The following is a 23,868-nucleotide window of genomic DNA, read 5'->3' as shown; positions in this document are numbered from 1 at the left end:
CCCCTTCGTTCTTTTTCCATGTCCCCCTGCTGCTGCCCCCTCTGTTCTGCTGCTGTCCCCCTCCTGTTTTCTTCCATGTCCCCCTCCGTTCTGCTGTCCCTCTCCATGTCCTCCTTCTTCCTTTTCTGTATGAACAGAGTCAGTCATTCACATAACTGAAACATTGTAACCTTCTGTAAATACGATGTCTATGTTTGTGAATGGAGAGGAGCCTCTGTCTCCTCTCCATTCATTTTCAGTGCATGCTTTAAAATTTTCCGACAACAAATGTGTGTTTTCAGATTATCCGATCATGTGTACAGAAGTCTTTCAGACAAAAGTACAAACACGCATGCTCAGAAGCAATGCTAACCATAACACAACATTAGCAGAAGTTGCCCAAAGGGTGGCGCCAAAGAGCTGAAAAACCATGTCGTTTTCTAGTTGTTGGCCAACAATTCTTTGCCGTTTGTATGCAAGACAAGTTCCTGGCCAACGCCCTTCGGACAAAGGCCCTACGCTTTTGTCCGCAGAAAATCATATTGTGTGTACCAGGCTAAAGACTAAAACTAAATCGAAATTTGCTGCCAAAATTAACACTGGTGACATACTGACAGATTTAGGGGAAACCACTATTTACAAATTCATGGGGGTATGAATCTTTGCTTGACCCAGTTCTGCTTATGCCCCGTACACACGACCGGTTTTCCCGTCGGAAAAAGTCAGACGAGAGCTTTTGACCGGGAATCCCGACCGTGTGTATGCGCCATCAGACTTTTTCAAACAGAAAAAAAAAGGGCCGGGATCTCTTTTTTTCCCCAGCAGGAAAAAAACTGTTCAGAATTTCTGATCTTGTGTACAAATCCCGACACGCAAAATTCCTACGCATGCTCGGTAACAATTCGACGCACACTTCATTTTCTTGGCTCCTTGTAGTCTTTTACGTCACTGCGTTCTTGGCAGTCAAAAGTTCACCAAACTTTTGTGTGACCGTGTGTATGCAAGGCAGGCTTGAGAGGAATTCCGTCAGGAAAACCATTGTTTTTTTTCTGGCGGGAAAACCGATCGTGTGTACGGGGCATTTGATGAAATAAAGTAGCAACAAGAAGTGAGAATGATTCTCCCCGACAGGAACGCAGACAACAATAAAACACAGAGAAAGGCTCCAAGCCTTCCATGTTGTGTCCAAACGAAATTTCTTGCTGGTGTTCAACTTCCATTTTCATGTTGCCTGTCACACGTGAACACATTGTTTACTTTTACCTCTTAACCACCTCTTGGTTTCAGTACCCTTTATAGGTGACTTATAAACTTCCTCACCTGGATGTATATCCTCTTATGTGTACCATATACTCAATGCAGGTCTTAGCACGAACGTTATTAGTGGATTTAAAGGTTTTGTTTTTGAGCAATTTAAAGTACACTATTTTACCAAAAGTATTGGGACACCTGCCTTTACATGAACTTTAATGGCATTCCAGTCTTAGTCCATAGGGTTCAATATTGAGTTGGCCCCGCCCTTTGCAGCTATAACAGCTTCAACTCTTCTGGGAAGGCCGTCCACAAGGTTTAGCATTTGTGAGGTCAGGCACTGTTGTAGATGAGAAGGCCTTGCTTGCAGTCTCTGCTCTGATTGATCCCAAAGGTGATCCATAGGGGGGGTTGAGGTCAGGACTCTGAAGGCCAGTCAAGGTCCTCCACCCCAAACTCACTCATCCTGGTCTTTATGGACCTTAATTTGTGCACTGGTCCAAATCATTTGGTGGAGGGGAGATTATGGGGTGGGGTTGGAAAACAGGAAAAACTGCCCTAATTACAAACAAAAAATAAATAAATGCATAAAACTCAACATAAAAGGCAGCAGCTTGCGTGCGATACACAGAACCAGAAATACAAAGAAAATAAAGCTGCGCCAATAAAAATAATAAACAATAATAAATAATAAAAAAAGAATCAAAAATCCAATTTCAATTCCAAATAATAAGCAAGCTTGATATGCAATCGGCTATAGCCCAGCCGCGGCCTTTAGTATGATGGACTCACAGGAATGCAGGGGGAGACAGGTTCCCAGGGAAGAACTTCCGGCACTCTCTCAGGCTCATCCAGCGATATCACATGTGAAGGTGACAACAGCAGATCGGATCTCTGGAATTATCTCCACATAGAAGTCGGTGTCCTCAACCTTCTCACTTATGTTCTCCACCAAGAGGTTTAACATCTCAGGAGGGTGGCTGTCCTGGACGTTCTCGATCAGAACCAGAGAGGATGGGGGGACTTCATCATCTGCTACGGAGTTGCCGATCACGGTGTATTCCCCGCGGTGTCCGGACTCTCAGTATTCGGCAATGAGACGGTCAGAGGTAATTCTTCCCCATTGGGCAGTTTCAGAAGATGGCGCCCTTTCTGGAGGACCCGATCCCGAGCACAGAGCAGCATCAGTGAAACCTAACAGCACACAGCTGAGGAGACTCTCACTGAGAATGGCGGGGGAAGCAGAGTGACGAGCGATCGCTCGTCCTCTGCTGTGGACGGCGCTGGACTCCAGGACAGGTAAGTGTCCTAATATTAAAAGTTAGCAGCTGCAGTATTTATAGCTGCTGGCTTTTAATAAAAAAAATTTCAGCGGACAGTGTCAAAAGTGATAATTTCCCATTTTAGCCTTTTAAAAATGAAACAAATACATCTCACAGGGCGTGTGAGGAGCATAGCCTGATGAAGCATGAACGCTTGTGAAACACAACTAAAACGCTAATTAACACTCTAGGTGCAATAATGCACATTAACCGCTTAAGCACCGCCTCCTGCACATATACGTCGGCAGAATGGCACGGCTGGGCACAAGCACGCACAGGTACGTCCTCTTTAAGTGCCCAGCCGTGGGTCGCGGGCACGCGCCCGTGACTCGGTCCGAAGCTCCGTGACCGCGGGACCCGATCGCCGCTGGAGTCCCGCGATCGGTCCCCAGAGCTGAAGAACGGGGAGAGCTGTGTGTAAACACAGCTTCCCCGTTCTTCACTGTGGCGCCATCATCGATCGTGTGTTCCCTTTTATAGTTATACAGCCACACCCCCCTACAGTTAGAAACACAAATGAGGTCACACTTAACCCCTTCAGCGCCCCCTTGTGTTTAACTCCCAAACTGCAATTGTCATTTTCACAGTAAACAGTGCATTTTTATTGCATTTTTTGCTGTGGAAATGCCAATGGTCCCAAAAATGTGTCAAAATTGTTCGAAGTGTCCGCCATAATGTCGCAGTCACGAAAAAAATCGCTGATCGCCGCCATTAGTAGTAAAAAAATTTTTTTTTATAATAATGCAATAAAACTATCCCCTATTTTGTAAACGCTATAAATGTTGCGCAAACCAATCGCTAAACGCTTATTGCGATTTTTTTTTTACCAAAAATAGGTAGAAGAATACGTATCGGCCTAAACTGAGGAAAAAAACATTTTTTTTTATATATTATTGGGGGATATTTATTATAGCAAAAGGTAAAAAATATTTCATTTTTTTCAAAATTGTCGCTTTATTTTTGTTTATAGTGCAAAAAATAAAAACCGCAGAGGTGATCAAATACCACCAAAAGAAAGATCTATTTGTGGGGAAAAAAGGACGCCAATTTTGTTTGGGAGCCACGTCGCATGACCGCGCAATTGTCAGTTAAAGGGACGCAGTGCCGAATCGCAAAAACTGGACAGGTCCTTTAGCTGCCTAAAGGTCCAGGTCTTAAGTGGTTAAAGTGGTTCTAAAGGCAGGATTTTTTTTATCTTAATGCATTCCATGCATTTAGGAAAAAAATCTGAATGCAGAAGCCCCTTCAGCCCCCATAATACTTACCTGAAGACCTATCGCGATCTAACGATGTGCGCAAGAGCCTCGGCTCTCCAGGGATTCTCCCTCCTTATTGGATGAGACAACCATTGGGCCGAGCCACAGCTCTGTGAATGGACACGCAGAGCAGCTGCTCAGGAGCAAGTCTGCTTGAGTGCCCCCATAGCAAGCTGCTTGCTGTGGGGGCAACTCGGCAGGAGGGAGGGGCCAGAAGCACTGGCGGGGATCCCAGAGGAGGAGGATTGGGGCTGCTCTGTGCAAAACCACTGCACAGAGGAAGTAAGTACAACATGTTTTTAAACATTACCTTTAAAAGAGAAGTATGGGTTTTCAGTTTTTTTTTTATACTTACCTCGGTGGATGGGGCATCAGACCGATGCTGCAGTCTTTGCACTGAGAACCAAGCCACCGAACACCGCCGATGGCTCGGTTCTCACTTCTCCCCGAGAGAAAGGTTGCTGACTATCAGTCAGCGTCTCTCCTCTCTGCTTCTTCACGCTTACTGGAGCGCTGAGCTGTGGAGGGGTGGGGAGAGACTGTCTCAGCGGCTCGCTAAGACTGCTATCAATCAAGGCAGCTGGCGGATCCAGACTTGTTGGAAGTTGGGATGTCGCACGTCTCGACTGATGGCAGTGACGTCAGCGGAGAGCGGACTTCGGACCGCTCTCCGCTGACAACGGGTCACAGGAGTGCAAAACGAATTGCACTCCTGTGACCCAGAGGAGAAGCCCAGCCTTAAAAGCTCAAACTGGACTTCTCCTTTAATATCACTGCTGCAGAGTTCAACACCTGTGTGAAAGAGCCGTTAGTGAAGTGAACCTTTCTTTGTGTCAAAACATCCCACTGTGTGCACAGGTTCCTATTTTTTAAAGGGAAGCTATAGTTCTTCGGGGTCCTTTCACATTGGTGTCTTCGGTTCAGTGACATTTTTTATTTTTTTTGCTAAGCGCTCATTCAGATGATCAGACCTGTCCTCCAATCCGAGCCACTGTCTGCTGCGTATAAATCCGCTTCGGAACGGCATGCAGGCAGCCTGGTAGCCAATAGAAGTGGATGCAGACACAGCAGGTGCATGGACACAATCGCAGACACTGTGCACCCACCAACATGCCAACATGCGGGCAGGAGCAAGTGTACAGTGTCTGCATTTGGATCCGTGCACCACTCCTGCATATCAAATTTTCACATGCGATAGTGTCAGTGCAGAAAAAATATATGTCTGGTGATCCTCATATCAATTTACCAAAGGAGGCATAATTCCCTTAACAATTTTACAAAACTCTTAGGCCTAGTACACACGAGAGGATTTATCCGCGGATACGGTCCACTGGACCGTTTTCGCGGATAAATCCTCTCGAGGATTTCCGAGGATTTTGATCCGATGGAGTGTACTCACCATCGGATCGAAATCCGCGCCGAAATCCCATCGCGATGACGTGTCGCGCCGTCGCCGCGATGATGACGCGGCGAGGTGCGCGACGCTGTCATATAAGGAATTCCACGCATGCGTCGAATCATTACGACGCATGCGGGGGATTCATTCGGACGGATTGATCCGGTGAGTCTGTACAGACCAGCGGATCAATCCGTTGGGATGGATTCAAGCGGATAGATTTGAAAGCATGTCTTCAAATTTTTATTCGCTGGAAATCCATCCCAGGGGATAAAAATCCGCGGAAACAGATCCGCTGGATTGTACACACCAGGAGATCTATCCGCTGGAGCCGGTCCGCGGATCAATTCCAGCGGATGGATCCTCTCGTGTGTACGGGGCCTTAAAGGTGTTGTAAAGGATTTTTTTTTTCCCCCTAAATAGCTTCCTTTACCTTAGTGCCATCCTCCTTCACTTACCTCATCCTTCCATTTTGCTTTTAAATGTCCTTATTTCTTCTGAGAAATCCTCACTTCCTGTTCTTCTGTCTGTAACTCCACACAGTAATGCGAGGCTTTCTCCCTGGAACGTCAATGCTTCCACGCATGCGTCGAATCACTTTGACGCATGCGAGGGCTTTCGGCCCGAGCGGACATGTCCGGTGAGTCTGTACAGACGACCGAACATGTCCGGCGGACAGGCTTCCAGCGGACATGTTTCTTAGCATGCTAAGAAACATTTGTCCGCTGGAAACCTGTCCGATCCGCCGGAAAATTGTCAGGTCGGATGTACAGACGACCGAACATGTCCGCTGAAACTGGTCTGCGGACCAGTTTCAGCAGACATGTTCGGTCGTGTGTACGGGGCCTTAGAGTTTCATTTTGTATGCAATCAAGCAGGCTCTTGCACTACATGGTTTTGGTAAACCTGAAGAGAAAAACCTGAAGGAAAACTGATAGTGTGTATGGGGCTTAACACACAGCTCCTTTCTCTATCAGCAACGCAGAGAGCGTCCTGACTCTCCTGTAGTCCAAAGGAGGGGGCGAGCACGACACTCCACACCAGGGAGAAAGCCTTGCATTACTGTGTGGAGTTACAGACAGAAGAACAGGAAGTGAGGATTTCTCAGAAGAAATAAGGACATTTAAAAGCAAAATGGAAGGATGAGGTAAGTGAAGGAGGACTGCACTAAGGTAAAGGAAGCTATTTAGGGGGGAAAAAAATACCTTTACAACCCCTTTAAAGAACATAATTGTGGGACTTATTATATGCCTCCAATAGTAGAACAAACTCATTTAAAAATATCAACCCATTTTATTGGTATAAATACTAAAAACAATAACATAATAAAACCAAAATGACATTACTGGATTTTTTGAAGTCACAATCGACAACCAGCCCAGCTTGGGGTGCACAATGGTTGCTGTATTATGGTATACGCATTTCGCTGAAAAGTCCGCTTCCTCAGGACCTTGTGGAACGTTTGTGTATATCCATGCAACTACAATGCCACATATGGAACTAGGAGAAAACAAAATGTAACATTAAGTGTACATAAGCATATAACATATAATAGTACAAGCAGAAACAAACCAGATTTTTTACTTCTAGGGAGGACAGAAAATAGGAAACACACACAGGAAAATGATTATATATATATATATATATATATATATATATACACACACTGTATATATACCGTATCTCGCAAAAGTGAGTACACCCCTTACATTTTTGTAAAAATTTTCTTGTATCTTTTCATGTGACAACACTGAAGAAATGACACTTTGCTACAATGTAAAGTAGTGAGTGTACAGATTGTATAACAGTGTAAATTTGCTGTCCCCTCAAAATAACTCAACACACAGCCATTAATGTCTAAACCACTGGCAACAAAAGTGAGTACACCCCTAAGTGAAAATGTCCAAATTGGGCCCAATTAGCCATTTTCCCTCATGTGACTCATTAGTGTTACAAGGTCTCAGGTGTGAATGGGGAGCAGGTGTGTTAAATTTGGTGTTATCGCTCTCACTCTCTCATACTGGTCACTGGAAGTTCAACATGGCACCTCATGGCAAAGAACTCTCTGAGGATCTGAAAAAAAGAATTGTTGCTCTACATAAAGATGGCCTAGGCTATAAGAAGATTGCCAAGACCCTGAAACTGAGCTGCAGCACGGTGGTCAAGACCATACAGCGGTATAACAGGACAGGTTCCCCTCAGAACAGGCCTCGCCATGGTCAACCAAAGAAGTTGAGTGCACTTACTCAGCGTCATTTCCAGAGGTTGTCTTTGGGAAATAGACGTATGAGTGCTGCCAGCATTGTTGCGGAGGTTGAAGGGGTGGGGGGTTAGCCTGTCAGTGCTCAGACCATACGCCGCACACTGCATCAAATTGGTCTGCATGGCTGTCATCCCAGAAGGAAGCCTCTTCTAAAGATGATGCACAAGAAAGTCCGCAAACAGTTTGCTGAAGACAAGCAGACTAAGGACATGGATTACTGGAACCATGTCCTGTGGTCTGATGAGACCAAGATAAACTTATTGGTGTCAGATGGTGTCAGGCGTGTGTGGTGGCAACCAGGTCAGGAGGACAAAGACAAGTGTGTCGCCTACAGTCAAGCATGGTGGTGGGAGTGTCATGGTCTGGGGCTGCATGAGTGCTGCCGGGACTGGGGAGCTACAGATCATTGAGGGAACCATGAATGTCAACATTTACTGTGACACACTAAAGCAGAGCATGATCCCCTCCCTTTGAAAACTGGGCCACAGGGCAGTTTTCCAACATAATGACCCCAAACACCTCCAAGATGACCACTGCCTTGCTTAAGAAGCTGAGGGTGAAGGTGATGGGCTGGCCAAGCATGTCTCCAGACCCAGGGCCGCTGATAGAAATCATGGGGCCCCATACAGCCTACCTGACGGGGGCCCCCTTCAGCTCCACCCCTGGTCCCGCCCTTGGTCCCTCTTTCAGCTATGCCCCTGGCCCCTCCCCAGATGCCATATTGTGCTGCAGAAAGTGCTACCCATGCCGCCAATGGCATAGTGCCATTGGTAGCATGGGTGGCACTGTCTGCAGCACATTATGGCATGGGTGGCACTGTCTGCAGCACATTATGGCATGGGTGGCACTGTCTCCAGCACATTAGCGGCATTGGGTGGCACGGTCTCTGCAGGCATAACGCATTTGCTACCTGCAGACAGTGCCACCCATGATGCTAATGCCATAACGCATGTGCTGCCTGCTGACAGTGCTACCCATGCCGCCAATGCCATATTGTGCTGTAGACAGTGCCACCCATGCTGCCAATGGCATAATGCATTCATAGAAATGCGTGAATGCGTTTTTGTGCGCATTCACGCGCTTTGACGTGCATTTGTGAGCAATTTTCTGCTCAAATTAAAAATTGTAAAACATAAAATAATAATAATGTTAACTAAATTCACGAATAACTAAAAATCCTCATAAGTAAAATAATATATAATAATACCTAAATAAATTATAATTAACCCTCAACCTTAAAAAATATAAAATATTATAAATAATAATAATAAATAAATAAATAAATAAATAAATAAAAATAAAAATAAATAATAGTAATGTATTTACTGTATTTATTTTAGGGTAAGGGTGCTTAGTTATGTATTATTATTTTTAAGGGTAAGGGGTTGTTATTGTTTGTGTTCATTCATTGAATTTATTTATTTATGATTATGTTTAATCATTTGTGTGTTTATGTATTTGTGTGTTTATTTTACATTTATTTATTATTATTATTATTATTATTATTAGTAATTGTAGTAGTAGTATTAACACCCTAACAAACAAAAATAATAAATAATTCTATGTCAGGAAGCTAGTACAGCTAATGTTAATTTTTTCTGCAGCTACTGCTCATTCCCATATGTGGACCAGCACACAGGTGAGCTCAGGCTAATATCCAGTGTGCGCTGATATGTGGGCACCCTTTGACCACCCTGTTGACTCACCTTGGCTACCTCCCTGACTGGCAGTCACCTGCTATCAAGCTACTGGTACCCGTGCTTCTTTGAGCCTTGTACCCCTGTCACCACATTCAGGGGTGCTCAGACCAGAGTCACAAGGGAAGCCTTCTTGTCAACTCAGCCTCCAACCAAGGTATGTGACACCATAACCCCTAATCCTAACCCCAACTCCTAATCCTAACCCTAAGCTAACCTTACACTCGAACCCCTTTCCCTAACAAATTAAAATAATAATAATAAAATAAAATAAAAGCTAAGGGAAAAGCTGAAATACCTAGCAACAAATGATGCAACAGATCAGGGGTCTCCAAACTTACTAAACAAAGGGAGAGTTTTCTGCCCTTCAGACTGTAGGGGGCGGAACTGTAGCCCTTGGAAGTAGAAAATGTCCCAGCATCAGTAGGAGTAAACAGTGCCCCATCTTTGGTGTCAGTGAGAGGAATTGTGCCCGATCCTTTGTATCATTGGGTGGGAAAAATCATGCGCCATTGTTGGTGTCACTGGGAGGAACTGTGCCCCATCGTTGGTGTCATTGGGAGGAACTGTGCCCCATCGTTGGTGTCATTGGGAGGAACTGTGCCCCATCGTTGCCGTAGAAATCGGCACCTGTAATTACTGTAAGTATCTCCTAAACCGTGTAGGTTTAGGAGATATTTCTTGCACCTACAGGTAAGCCTTAGGCCCCTTTCACATTGAGGAGTTTTTCAGGCGGTACAGCGCTAAAAATAGCGCTGCTATCCCACCTGAAAAACTCCTTCACTGCAGACTCAATGTGAAAGCCTGAGGGCTTTCACACTGAGGCGATGCGCTGGCGGGAGACAAAAAAATCTCCTGTCAGCAGCATCTTTGGAGCGGTGAGAGGAGCGGCATCAGGGCTCAAGTCCTGCGGGAACGCGTGGGAACGGAGTTCCTGCACTTTTTTCACAGCAGGAACGCAGTTCCCTTTGCAGGACTAGAGCAGCTGAGCTGCCTGAGCCAATCCTTTACTAAGCGGCGATGCCCAGCTCGAGTCACTGCCAGGGGCAGGCGAACCTTAGTAATCCTTTATGTTACTGGCCGCTTCCTGTATATGGATTCCACGGGGTAGTGTGCGGGTATTCCGTCACTTCCTCGATGCCGCAATGTCTCCTGGGAGCTTTTGTCATTGTTCCCAGGAGACATTGCGGAGGTCTGCCGCGAGTTATCACGGGATTTGAGTGGAGTGGATCTTGGGTGGGAGTTCCCACACTTTTTCCCCCAGGACTTGACCCCTGAGCGGCATGTATACCACTCCTTCACCGCTCCTTCCCATTGAAAACAATGGGAAACCGCGGCAATACCGCCCGCAATGCGCCTCTATAGAGGCGCATTGCGGGCGGTATTAACCCTATTTTTAGCGGCGTTATACTGCCACCGCGGCTCCCGCCCCAGTCTGAAAGGGGTCTTAATCTAGGCTTACCTGTAGGTGCAAGATGTGTGGTTGGGCTTACAACCACTGTGGCTAATTAAGATGGTAATTCAACTCACTTGGTGTCTTATCTAAATTAAATTAGCCTCAGAACCTGTGTAATTCATATGTGTTCGGGTTTAAAGGGATGAGGTGGCAACCCTAATTGTGCCTCTTTGTTAGTGTCAGTGTTGGGAATTACGCCCCATTGTTGGTGTCACTGGGAGGAACTGTGCCCCATCGTTGGTGTCATTGAGAGGAACTTTGCCCTATTGCTGGTGTCATTGGGAGGAATTGTGCCTCTTTGTTAGTATCAGTGGTGGGAATTATGCCCCGTTGTCGGTGTCAGAGGATGAAATATTGCCCCAAGGGCTGGATAAAAGCAAGCAAAGGGCCACAGTTTGGAGAACACTGCAACAGATGATAGTTTTCTCTATTAGCTAATAAAAAAATACCAAAGCTCAAAACCGCACGCAAGTCGCACATAAAAATGCACCAACATCAGGCAAAAAAACACTCAAGGATGCTATGCTCAGGTGTGAATGCAGCCTTAAGGACAGGCTTACATGAGCACCCCCCACCACCACAAATCCTCTGCAGGAGGCAATGCCGAAATCCCGAATAAATGGCCTTGACTCCTCATGCTGTGAGAAGCTCCAGCACCATGCTGTTGTTAGAGGCATGACCACAAATTACAGCTATAAACCTGAAATGACTGTGAATCGCAGGATTGTGTACTCAGGGGGGCGGAGTTTGGTTTGTGGTTTCTGGGCTGATATTCAGCTTCGCTGTCAGACGGCACCACAAGGAAGGCTGCAAGCGCAGAGTTGTAGAAGGGATAGTACATGTGCTTGGGTTGGATGGATGACTTGTGTGAAGACAAGTAATGCACACTGTTCATATGAAATGCACGCCTGATGCAGAAAGCTGGAGAAACAATGACCTTCTCCCTACAGCAACAGGATCTGCAGGTAGGTTCTGTAACTCCCTGCTCCTTTTGGTTTAGTATGATGCTAGGTAGGTACTTTACACACCATGGGTAATTGTCAGACCAATGCCCTGGTGAGTAACAATCGAAATCGCAGGATGCAACGAAGGAAACCATAGCAAAATACAAGCATTTGCCATTGCTCGGCGGCTATGGACGCCGATTGTATGACACGGGAGCGCGCCCGCAAGGTAACCCCCTTCGGGGGAGAGCTTCCCAGAGGGGGTTATCTAATGCGAGGAGGAGCCGAGACAGCCGCCATGGGACCCCAGAACAGGAGGATTGGGGCCACTCTGTGCAAAACGAACTGCATAGTGGAGGTAAGTATCACATGTTTGTTATTTAACCACTTGCTTACTGGGCACATATACCCCCTTCCTGCCCAGACGAAATTTCAGCTTCCGGCACTGCGTCGCTTTAACTGACAATTGCGCGGTTGTGCGACGTGGCTCCCAAACAAAATTGACGTCCTTTTTTCCCACAAATAGAGCTTTCTTTTGGTGGTATTTGATCGCCTGTGTGGTTTTTATTTTTTGTGCTATAAACAAAAAAAGAGCGTCAATTTTGAAAAAAAACTATATTTTTTACTTTTTGCTATAATAAATATCCCAATAAAAATCGCAATAAGCGTATAGTGACTGGTTTGCGCAAAAATTATTGCGCCTACAAAATAGGGGACATAATTATGATTTTTTTTTTTTTTTTACTAATAATGGCGGCGATCTGCGATTTTTATTGGGACTGTGACATTATGGCGGACACATCGGACACTTTTGACACATTTTTGGGACCAATCACATTTATACAGCAAACAGTGCTATAAATATGCACTGATTACTGTATAAATGTGACTGTCAGGGAAGGGGTTAAACACTAGGGGGTGAGGAAGGGGTTAAATGTGTACCCTGCAAGGTGATTCTTACTGTGGGGGGAGGGGACTGACTGGGGGAGGTGACCGATCTGTGTCCCTATGTACAAGGGACACAGGATCGGTCTCCTCTCTCCCTGACAGGACGTGGATCTCTACACAGAGATCCACGGTCCTGCTTAGTTACTGGGCAATCGCGGGTGCCGGGCGGCCATCACGGCTGCGGGCACGCACATCGTGTTCCCAATAACGCGGTGGGTGCGCCAGGGCCAGACTGACCATTGAGTCAATCGGGCACTGCCCGAGGGCCCCATGCCACTAGGGGGCCCTATCAGGGTTGCCAGGCTCAGTAAAACCAGGGACAGTATGTAAAAATCTGTGTTTTTTTTTAGATCTGTCCCTGATATGTCCGAAACTGACATGCTTTTAATGTGAATATCCCAAGATTTTAGCTGCCCTGCCTCTGCACTGCCTCCTGGCGTGGTGCCATCTGTAAGCCAGAGGGGCCCCATAATCTTCTATTGCCCAGGGGCCCCATAATCTTCTATTGCCCGGGGGCCCCCATGAGTTGTCAGTCCGCCCCTGGGGTGCGCGCGCATGGCTGGCGGATGCGACTGGCGGGTGCGCGCGTGCCCCCTAGTGGCTCTAATAGACGAGGACGTCATATGACATCCTGTCAGAACAATAGAGCCGGTAGTGTAGTGGTTAATCAGCAAAACTACTTTTATAGCTCCCAACTGTCCCTGTTTTGAAAGGAGTGTCCCTCTTTACTTCTCATTTGTCCCAATTTTTGGTCTGATGTATGGACCTCTATAAAGAAAACTACTATTTAGTTACTAGAAGTGTTATACTGTAGTAAAACTTTACATCCAACCACCGAATGATTGAATTTGTTCATCTGAAATGCAGATATAAAGAAAATGTTGTGGTGAAAAAAATAATTTATGGATCCAACCAATCATTATTTGCGCATTTATTATTTACGGTTCATCGCATCGCAGGGTGTGTCCTTCACCTACATACTTTATACTTTGCCCATCTTTCTCATCTCAGAACGTTGGATCAGCATGCTGTGGGATCAGCATGATAGCTTTTCATGCAACACCACCCATCCATTCCTACATGTCTGGAACACAGAGCTCACCTCACACATAATATAACATCCTCCATGCAACACCACCCATCCATTCCTACATGTCTGGAACACAGAGCTCGCCCCACACATAATATAACATCCTCCATGCAGCACTACCCATCCATTCCTACATGTCTGGAACACAGAGCTCGCCTCACACATAATATAACATCCTCCATGCAACACCACCCATCCATTCCTACATGTCTGGAACACAGAGCTCGCCCCACACATAATATAACATCCTCCATGCAACACCACCCATCCATTCCTACATGTCTGGAACACAGAGCTCACCTCACACATAATATAACATCCTCCATGCAACACCACCCATCCATTCCTACATGTCTGGAACACAGAGCTCGCCCCACACATAATATAACATCCTCCATGCAACACCACCCATCCATTCCTACATGTCTGGAACACAGAGCTCGCCCCACACATAATATAACATCCTCCATGCAGCACTACCCATCCATTCCTACATGTCTGGAACACAGAGCTCACCTCACACATAATATAACATCCTCCATGCAACACCACCCATCCATTCCTACATGTCTGGAACACAGAGCTCACCTCACACATAATATAACATCCTCCATGCAACACCACCCATCCATTCCTACATGTCTGGAACACAGAGCTCGCCCCACACATAATATAACATCCTCCATGCAGCACTACCCATCCATTCCTACATGTCTGGAACACAGAGCTCGCCCCACACATAATATAACATCCTCCATGCAGCACTACCCATCCATTCCTACATGTCTGGAACACAGAGCTCGCCCCACACATAATATAACATCCTCCATGCAGCACTACCCATCCATTCCTACATGGCTGGAACACAGAGCTCGCCTCACACATAATATAACATTATGTCCCCTCCCGCTGCCTATAAGAACGATCAAGCGGCGGAACTGCCGCTTTGATCGTTCTTATTGTGCACAGAATCGCCGGCTGAAGACGGTGATATCTGAATGATGCCTGTAGCTGCACCCATCATTCAGATATCACCGCACAAAGTCGAGGACGTATATTCTCGTACTGCGGTGGGCAAGTGGTTAATACTTGGTACAAAATCCTTTGCTGGTAATGACGGCTTCAAGACGCCTCCTGTATGGAGAAACTAGTCGCATGCATTCCGGGCCGCCATCAGGGGGGTACAGGCATTACACCTGTAAGGGGCCTGGCTGGCCCCCCTCCCGTTTTTTTTTTTTTTGCATTACACCTGTAAGGGGCCCGATGGTCCCCAGAGCCCCTTACAGGCCTGGCTGGCCCCCCTCCTGTTTCTTTTTTTTTTTTAATTTCTAATTTTTTTTGCATTACACCTGTAAGGGGCCCAATGGATTATTATCTTGCGTCAGGAGAGAAGAGATTACACTTATTTTTCGTCAGGCCCCCCCTCCCCTTTTTTATTTCGATTTTTTTTTTGCATTACACCTGTAAGGGGCCCGATGGTCCCCAGGGCCCCTTACAGGCCCGGCTGGCTCCCCTCCCGTTTGTTTTTGTTTTTTTAATTTTATTTTTTGTATTACACCTGTAAGGGGCCCAATGGTCCCCAGGGCCCCCCTCCCCACTTATTATCTCACGTCAGGAGAGAAGAGATTACACTTTTTTTGAAAAGAATTACCGTCACCCCCCCCCCCCCCTTAGAAATGGAAGCAATCATCGACTCTCTGCCCGCCGCCGCAGCCGTCCGCCTCACAGCCCGTTAAGTCTTACTCTTCGGACCCCGACTACTACTGGGTGGGGAGCAGAGCTGAATAGGCATGCACCCAAAACTGACAAAATATTCCCTTGGCTCTGACCAGCACATGATCATCAGAAAGGGGCACAGATAATGGGGGGAAAAAACACAAGCTAGTTGGAGCTGCAGAGCGGGGGGGGGGGGGGCAATTCTGACTTTTTATTTGCACCGACTGTCCTTGAAATTGCCCCTGTTCAAATCCAATCCGGGGACAGACTTGGTCCGGGGACAGTGTCCTCAATCTGGGGACTGTCCCCAGAAACCGGGAAAGTCTGGTCACCCCAGTGTAAGGGGCCCCAAAATGTGTGATGGCTGTCCTGCATGCGTTGCTCAGGTGTGATTTTGGCCCATTCTTCCACACAAATCTTCACGGTACCGTGGGCCTCTTCTATGAACTCTGATCTTTAGTTCTTTCTATAGATTTTATATTAGATTTAAGTCAGGTGATTGGCTGAGCCATTCTAGCAGCTTTATTTTCTTTCTTTGAGTTTGGGATCATTGTCTTGCTGAAAAACAACAGCCACATTACCCTACAAAAATTCCCCAAAATTCTGAAAAAAAAAAAAAAAAGTCCCTATATCGTTATTATTCACAATGAAAATTGCTGGCACACCCGGATCCTCAGTCCTAGAAATACGTGTCTCAACCACATGAAGAGGAGACAGTACTCGCGTGTCAACGGAAAATATATGACAGTGATAGTGTCATCGTCAGCCGCCTCTTCACTTCTCTTCAATGAAAGATCAAATGTAATCCTCCAAGATTTACACAAAAAAATATTCCAATCCAAAAATCATAGTCATATATGGATAGGATAATAAATATACATTGCTGGCTCATGCAAGCTTTATCAGTTAGTTGGTGTTGATAGAGTGATGGTATCAGGGCCGTCTTTAATGTTGATTGGACCCTGGGCAAAAAAATTCTTGGGGCCCCGCATGCAATTTTGCTCTCCACCTGCTCTGAGACTTAAAATCAGTTTACTGTATCAGATCAGGCAGTGATTGCGATTGGTTGCCAGAGGTTACAGTATATCATTACCACTTACTGACTGGTTGCTAGAGGTTACAGCACACATTGCGGCTCAATGATTAGTTGCTAGAGGTTACAGCACATGATTTCTTCTTGTTGATTGGTTGCTGGAGATTACCGTACCCAGGGGGTCGTCTTATACGCCGGCAAAAAAAAAGTCAGTTATTTTGCTGAGTAACTAATTACTTTTTCAATGTAGTAATTGAGTCACTAACGCAATTAGTTTTTCGGAGAAGTAATTTGTAACTGTAACTAATTACTTTTTTAAAGTAAGATGAGCAACACTGCCTGTGGGTGCACAGATGCTGCCCCCCCCCCCCGATCCATGCGTCCAGCCCCTTGATCTACATGCAGGGTGCCGGATGCCAGGATTCCAATCAGAGTTTTTTTCTTTTTTTAAGCACGTGATTAGAGCCCAAGGATCTAATTGGCTTCAAAAAGGGGTGGGCTCGGGGCGGAGAGCAGTCCTCCCCGAGCCCACCCAGTTGTGTGACAATAGTAAATTAAAGCGGATGTGCCATGGGAAAATAATATTAAAAGCCAGCAGCTACAAATACTGCAGCTGCTGACTTTTAATATTAGGACACTTACCTGTCCTGGAATCCAGCACCGATCGCAGCAGAGGATGAGCGATCGCGCGTCACTCTGCTGCTCCCCCCGCCATCCACGCTGAGGGAACCAGGAAGTGAAGCGCTGCGGCTTCACTGCCCGGTTCCCTACGGCGCATGCGCGAGTCGCGCCGCGCCCGCCGATTGGCTCCCGCTGTGTGCTGGGAGCCGAGTGTTCCCAGCACACAACGGGGGGGCGACGGGATGTGACGGAATGCCCGTCTTTTGCCCGTGAATGCCGGGCCGGAAGTGGGTGCAAATACCTGTCTTTAGACAGGTATCTGCACCCCCCTCCCCCCTGAAAGGTGTCAAATGTGACACCGGAGGGGGGGAGGGTTCCGATCAGCGGGACTTCACTTTAGGGTGGAGAACCGCTTTAATATATGTTATTGTAACACTGATTCACTTACATTACACAGGCAAGGTCCACCTTTGGAAGCCGGCTCAGAGCAATGATATCCACGGGAGCAAATGCATGTAGGCAGGAAGTGGCTGAAAGAGGTTGAAGGAGATCAGCTACCTGTAAAAAAAAAAAAGGTGAAAAACAGTATTTCATGTTAAAAATCCCCCACAAAACTTTTTATCATACACAGTACTAGAAAACGAAATGTTGTTCCTGTTTAGATCTAACGATCATTTTTGTTGCAGGGTCCCTATGCAGAAGATCAGTATGCACCATCCGAGTATCGATGAGCCATCTTTAATATTACATTCATGGAGAAGCAAGTTTTCATATACTGGACGGCCTTTAACATCACCCTACTGTGTCAATTTATTAACGCATATTCAGGTCAGTTAAAGAAGGATCCAATTTTAATTCGATATTAGCGCCTTCGTTAAAGCTGAACTCCGGGATCATCAAATAATATCTAAATACATTCCTCGTGTGTATTCTTCTTGAATCTCGGTGAGCTTTGTGTATTTCTTTCAGATCTGTGCAGAAATCCAGTGTGAGACTTCCTGTAATAAAGACCGCTCACTGCTGCTCTTTCTCCTTGTGCAGGGTGACTGGTCTTGTCTCCGCCCCTTCCTGTAGTTTCCTGCAGCCAGCCTGTGTTTGGTGGAGCCTGCTAGGTCCCTCCCACCACTCACTGCTGCTCTTTCTCCTTGTGCAGGATGACTGGTCTTGTCTCCGCCACTCCTGTAGGTTTCTGCAGGCAGCCTGTAGTGGGTGGAGCCTGCTAGGTCCCTCCCACAGCTCTGCTCTCTGCACAGGTTATGCACAGCCCAGTGATGATGTCACTGCTACTTTTACAAGGTAGTACCTGGGTTGGCAAAGGCCTTTGGTGCACACAAGGTGGATTTATGTCCTTTGTGGCTATTAAGGGATATATTTAACCACTTGATTACCGAGCCTGTTTTTCAGATTCGGTGTTTACGAGACTAAAACATTTTTTTTTGCTAGAAAATTACTTAAAACCCCCAAACATTATATATATTTTTTTTCTAACACCATAGAGAATAAAATGGCAGTCATTGCAATACTTTTTGTCACACCGTATTTGCGCAACGGTCTTACAAGCGCACTTTTTTTGGAAAAAAAACACTCTTTTGAATTAAAAAATAAGACAGCAATAAATTTGGCCCAATTTTCTTTATATATTGTGAAAGATAATGTTACGCCGAGTAAAATGATACCCAACATGTCACGCTTAAAAATTGCGCCCGCTCGTGGAATGGCGTCAAACTTTTACCCTTAAAAATCTCGATAGGCGACGTTTAAAAAATTCTACAGGTTGCATTTTTTGAGTGACAGAGTAGGTCTAGGGCTAGAATTATTGCTCTCGCTCTAACGATCGCGGCAATACCTCACTTGTGTGGTTTGAACACCGTTTTCATATGCGGGCGCTACTCGCGTATGCGTTCCCTTCTGTGCGCGAGCTCGTCGGGATGGGGCGTTTTAAAAAAAAAAAAAATGTGTTTTCTTATTTATTTTTATTTAGTTTATAATTTTTTTACACTGAAATAAAAAATAAAAAACATGATCACTTTTATTCCTATTACAAGGAATGTAAACATCCCTTGTAATAGAAAAAAGCATGACAGGTCCTCTTAAATATGAGATCTGGGGTCAAAAAGACCTCAGATCTCATATTTAGACTAAAATGCAAGAAAAAAATAAATAATTTGAAACTGTCATTTTTTCAAATGACAAAAAAAAAAAATGTTGCTTTAAGATGCTGGGCGGGACTGACGTTTTGACGTCACTTCCGCCCAGCAGAGCTATGGGGATGGGTGAAGGAAATTTTTCCTTCACTCGCAACCCCAGTCAGGTGCCGAACGGACCCGATTGCCTCCGCCGCTACCGACGGCTCCGGTAAGCGGCGGAGGGCGCGGGAGAGCGGCGGGAGGGGGGGGCCCTCTCCCGCCACCGATAACGGCGATCTTGCGGCGAATCCGCCGCGGAGACCACTGTTATCGTTTACAGGACCGTTGGCACTAAAGATGGATACCTCGGTTGTGGCAGCAGCTGCTGCCGTTACCGAGATATCCATCTTTAAAAACAGGACGTTATTTGACTATGGGGCAGTAACCAAGTGGTTAAATGAAAGTTTGTGTCCAGAGTTCAGCTTTAAACTGTTGATCCATAGACATTGCTAAGTACAGCTAATAATAATGTTCTGTATTTGCTTTAGTGCTACGTTTGTGCCAATGCCATGCTCTGTACCCTACATGCTGAAAAGGAAATACAGAAGAATTCAAATTGCTTTCTGTCAGTGTGTACCCGCCTGCCCGTACAAGGTACAAGCAGACAGCTTACACTGACAGTTTGCAAAGAGACCTGAATTGCACCCGCGATCTGCTCATCCTGACTGCAATGATTTGCAGGCTCCTAGTGGGGGAAAATAAGACCCCTTTCACACTGGGGCGTTTTTCAGGGGTTTTTCATGCGCTTTGGCGTTAAATAAAAAAGCCTGTAAAGCGCCTGAAAGAAGCCTCATCTGCAATCCCAATGCAATCCCGAGTGCTTTCAGAGCCCTTCCACACTGCCAGCGGCTGAAAAATGCTGGTAAATCACCGCTAAAACCCCTTTCACACTGGGGCGTTTTTCAGGCGCTTTGGCATAAAAAAAAAGCTCCCTCAATGGGAAGAGGGCTTTAGGAGCGGTGTATTTAATGCTCCTAAAGCACTGCAAAGAAGCTGCTTGCAAGACTTTTCTTGACGCCCTGCCAGCGCAGTGCCCCACACTGGGGCAGGATGTGTGGTGGCGGTATAGCGCCGCTATTTTTTGCAGCGCTATACCGTCGGAATTGGGGCGGTATTCGGCCACTAGCGGTGCGGTCTCTGGCTTTCACACTGGGGTGACTTGAGAGGTGCTTTACAGGTGCTATTTTTAGCGTATAAACACCTGAAAAATGCCCCTGTTCAAAGTAGCCTAAAGTGTATCCAAACCCAAAAATGTTATAGATGTGGTGACTGCATTCGTTTTCTTTTTAGGATTTTTTTCCCTTTTTTCACTTGGTGATCTGCTCAGCAACACCCCTCCTGTATTTGCATGACAACAATTCACTGCACTGCTTCAGGACAACAGAAAGAAGATAGGACTACCAAACCCCCGCCCTGCTAGGTTCACATTAATATGGCCCTGCGAGCCGCGTTTTGCGCAGACACTGCAGCCCAATCATTTGAATGAGCTGCCATGCCTCCTGAAACGCAGAGAAACTTGAAAATTGCTGTTCACAGACGTTCTCCATCCAATCTGACAAAGCTTGAGCTATTTTACAAGAAGAAATGGACAAAAATGTCACTCTCTAGACATGCAAAGCTGGTAGAGACACCCCCAAAAAGACTTGCAGCTGTAATTGCAGAGAAAGGGGGTTCTACAAAGTATTGACTCCGGGGGGCGCCATACAAATGTACCCCCCACACTTTTCACATATTTATATGTAAAATATTTTGAAAACCATTTAACATTTTCCTTCTACTGCACAATTATGTGCCACTTTGTGTTGGTCTATCACATAAAATCCCAATAAAATACATTTACGCTTTTGGTTGTAACGTAACAAAATGTGTTGCATTTCAAGGGGTATGAATACTTTTTCAAGGCACTGTATATCTGGTCTCCCGCAGTACACAGAACATGTAAATGTAATTGTTTTAGTAAATATAAACTGCTAAATACCTATTCTCATCAGCAGTATATAGCAGTCTTGTGACTTCTATTAGTGTCTGGTTAAAGCTTGTAGGAGGAGTTTTTCATTCTCCCCTGATTGTCCTATGAGGCTGCAGGACCCTCTGCCTGAACAGTGCTGATTTGCCCTGCGCTAATCACACGCACCCTCCCAAGAAAAAAAATAAACTATCTAGCAATACACACCAAGCTGAGCATGTGCAGGGTTCCCCCAAGGCTCTGTGCTATCAGGAGATGGATTGGGGACAGTGGAGGATCAGAGAAGACAGGATCAAACAGCCTTTTTATACAATGCAGAGGATTAATCCCTTCTACCGTGAGTATAACAAGCATGCTTTACTGCATATACAGACTGATTTTACTGTTGTGGGTTTAGTAACACTTTATTCTACTGGGCAGGCTTGCATTAATTCATAGGAACATTTTTTTTTAAAGGTGAACCTAGCCTTTAAATAATGTAAAAGGAAAAAAAAATTGAATAATAATTAAGTGGCTCCTTAATATTCTGTTGCTTGCAGAGATCTGTGACGACGCTTATATGGAGATCAGACCCAGCAACATCGCCCACGTGGGCTCCATCATCACCATTACATGTACCCGAAAGAGCAACGGCAAGCAAGGTGTCCAAATCATTGCCAGTGATAAGAGATGGCAAAATCTACACGGGAATTCCATCACCATTACCGACACCAGTTTTACTCCCCGGAGGATACCGTACAATTGTAATAATGCTGCCGACAAGCTGATCTGTGGAGCTGACATATATTTTGGATGTAAGTGCCCGTCACAGAACGTTTTTGTCACTTTAGGGCTTGCTTACACCATTGCGCTTTTTGTGTGCTAGAACGCAGAATCACAGCGCACTAATGCCCCGTACACACGGTCGGAATTCCCAACAAGAAAAGTCCGATGTAGGCTTTTGGTCGGAAATTCCGACCGTGTGTAGGCTCCATCGGACTTTTCCTGTCGGAATTTCCGCCAACAAAAATTTGAGAGCTGGTTCTCAAATTTTCCGACGGAAAAAATTCCGATCGTCTGTAGCAATTCCGACGCATGCTCGGAAACAATTTGACGCATGCTCGGAAGCATTGAACTTAATTTTCTTGACTCGTCATAGTGTTGTACGTCACCGCGTTCTTAGCGGTCGAAAGTTCAGAGAACTTTTGTGTGACCGTGTGTATGCAAGCCAAGCTTGAGCGGAATTCCGTCAGAAAAACCATCCAAGGTTTTTCTGACGGAAAATCCGATCGTGTGTATGGGGCATCAGGCTCCTTTCACACAGGTGGCCAAAGCAGGTGGTTGATCTGCATTTTTACCAATTGATTAGAATATGCCTGAGCCCATCCCTAGTGTTCATGCACCCCCCACCCATTGATGTCAATTGGGACACAGCTGCTGCTCCTAATTTGACATCTGTGCTGGTGCGGGTATGTGTTCCCAAACTCATACTGTCTGCATTCGGGGGGCCATGCTCCCACCTTGATGTCAAACTGGGAGCAGCGCCGCGGCTGTATTCATGTAGCCACGGCTTCCCAACAGAATGGGACTGCCTGCATGGGAATGCACAGAATACCTGTAGGTCCCCATGCAGGTAAACATGGCCTGGCACAAGCATATGCCTGAACAAGGCCTAAAATTATAGGGCCAGATTCACTTAGAGCGGTCGCAATTTTACGTAACCGGTTTACGTTACACCGCCGCAATTTTTCCGATTTAGTGCCCGATCCACAAAGCACATACCTGGAAATTTGCGGCGGTGTATCGTAAACAGGTCCGGCGCAAGGCGGCCCAATTCAAATGGGGCAGAGGTACCATTTAAATTAGGCGCGCTCCCGCGCCGTACGTACTGCGCATCCTCCCGTCGCAAATTTCCCGACGTGCTTTAAGCGAAATTACGACGCGCTGACGTTTTGTGAATCGCGACGTGAAAAAAGAGTTACGCCGGGAAAATGAAAAAATGTAAAAATAATTCAAAAGCGACGTGGGAAAGACAGGCATACTTTAACATGGTGGAGTACTTTTACACCATGTTAAAGGTGCACTATCTTTGCGACGGAAATCTAACACTCGCGACGACGTAACGACGGGAAAAAGCTTTGTGGATCGCCGCAACTCCTAATTTGCATACCCGACGCTGGTTTATGACGTGAACTCCCCCCAGCGGCGGCCGCGGTACTGCATCCTAAGATCCGACAGTGTAAGTCCACTACACCTCTCAGATTTTCTGCCTATCTATGCGTAATTCGAGATTTTCCTAGCTTGTGACGGAAAATATTAATTATATGAAGACAGGAGGCGAGTATCTTATGCATTATCTTTCTTTAATAATGCCCATAGCAGAAATACAGTAAACATTTATTGTAACTTAAAAAATTCAAAGAACTACCCTTCCCAGCAGTCCCTGGGCCAGTGTAGCCCCTCCCAGACCGTAGCCTATATAAGGGACTGTCTGAGGTAACCTATTCCTCTTTCTTCATGCGAATTAGTGTAAACAGGAACCGAAAGTCCAATTAGACATCTCCGCGGCTGCCGGGAACCTTCCGACCGGAACACAACATCCGAATCTGGAGGAAACGAAGGACAAGGCCAACACGGACCAACTTCATCCGGACCAGCTTCATCCCAACGGGGACTATAGGAAACCCAAACCATTCGGAGCCGACCGGTCAGTTGTCCTCCGGAACATGGACCAACGGATTCAGTCAACGGCATCCCGACTCCGG

The 23,868-nt window shown here is 46.0% G+C and overlaps 1 protein-coding gene across 1 annotated transcript in view; it reads left to right on the top strand.

The window, feature by feature from the left end:
* Window positions 1–11,387: 11,387 nt before the first annotated feature.
* The window catches only part of IL12RB2 (interleukin 12 receptor subunit beta 2), a 62,195-nt gene continuing 49,714 nt past the window's right edge, over window positions 11,388–23,868 (top strand). The window contains exons 1-3 of the mRNA XM_040360745.1: window positions 11,388–11,585; window positions 17,659–17,800; window positions 21,664–21,918. Of these exons, the coding sequence (XP_040216679.1) occupies window positions 17,725–17,800; window positions 21,664–21,918 (331 nt within the window). The 5' untranslated portion in view covers window positions 11,388–11,585; window positions 17,659–17,724. The remainder of the gene's footprint in view (window positions 11,586–17,658; window positions 17,801–21,663; window positions 21,919–23,868) is intronic.

Source organism: Rana temporaria, chromosome 7 (genome assembly GCF_905171775.1).
Source record: "Rana temporaria chromosome 7, aRanTem1.1, whole genome shotgun sequence".
NCBI classification, from domain to species: domain Eukaryota; kingdom Metazoa; phylum Chordata; class Amphibia; order Anura; family Ranidae; genus Rana; species Rana temporaria.
Note: the sequence above shows the minus strand (reverse complement) of the source record. Positions and strands in the feature narration are given on the sequence as shown.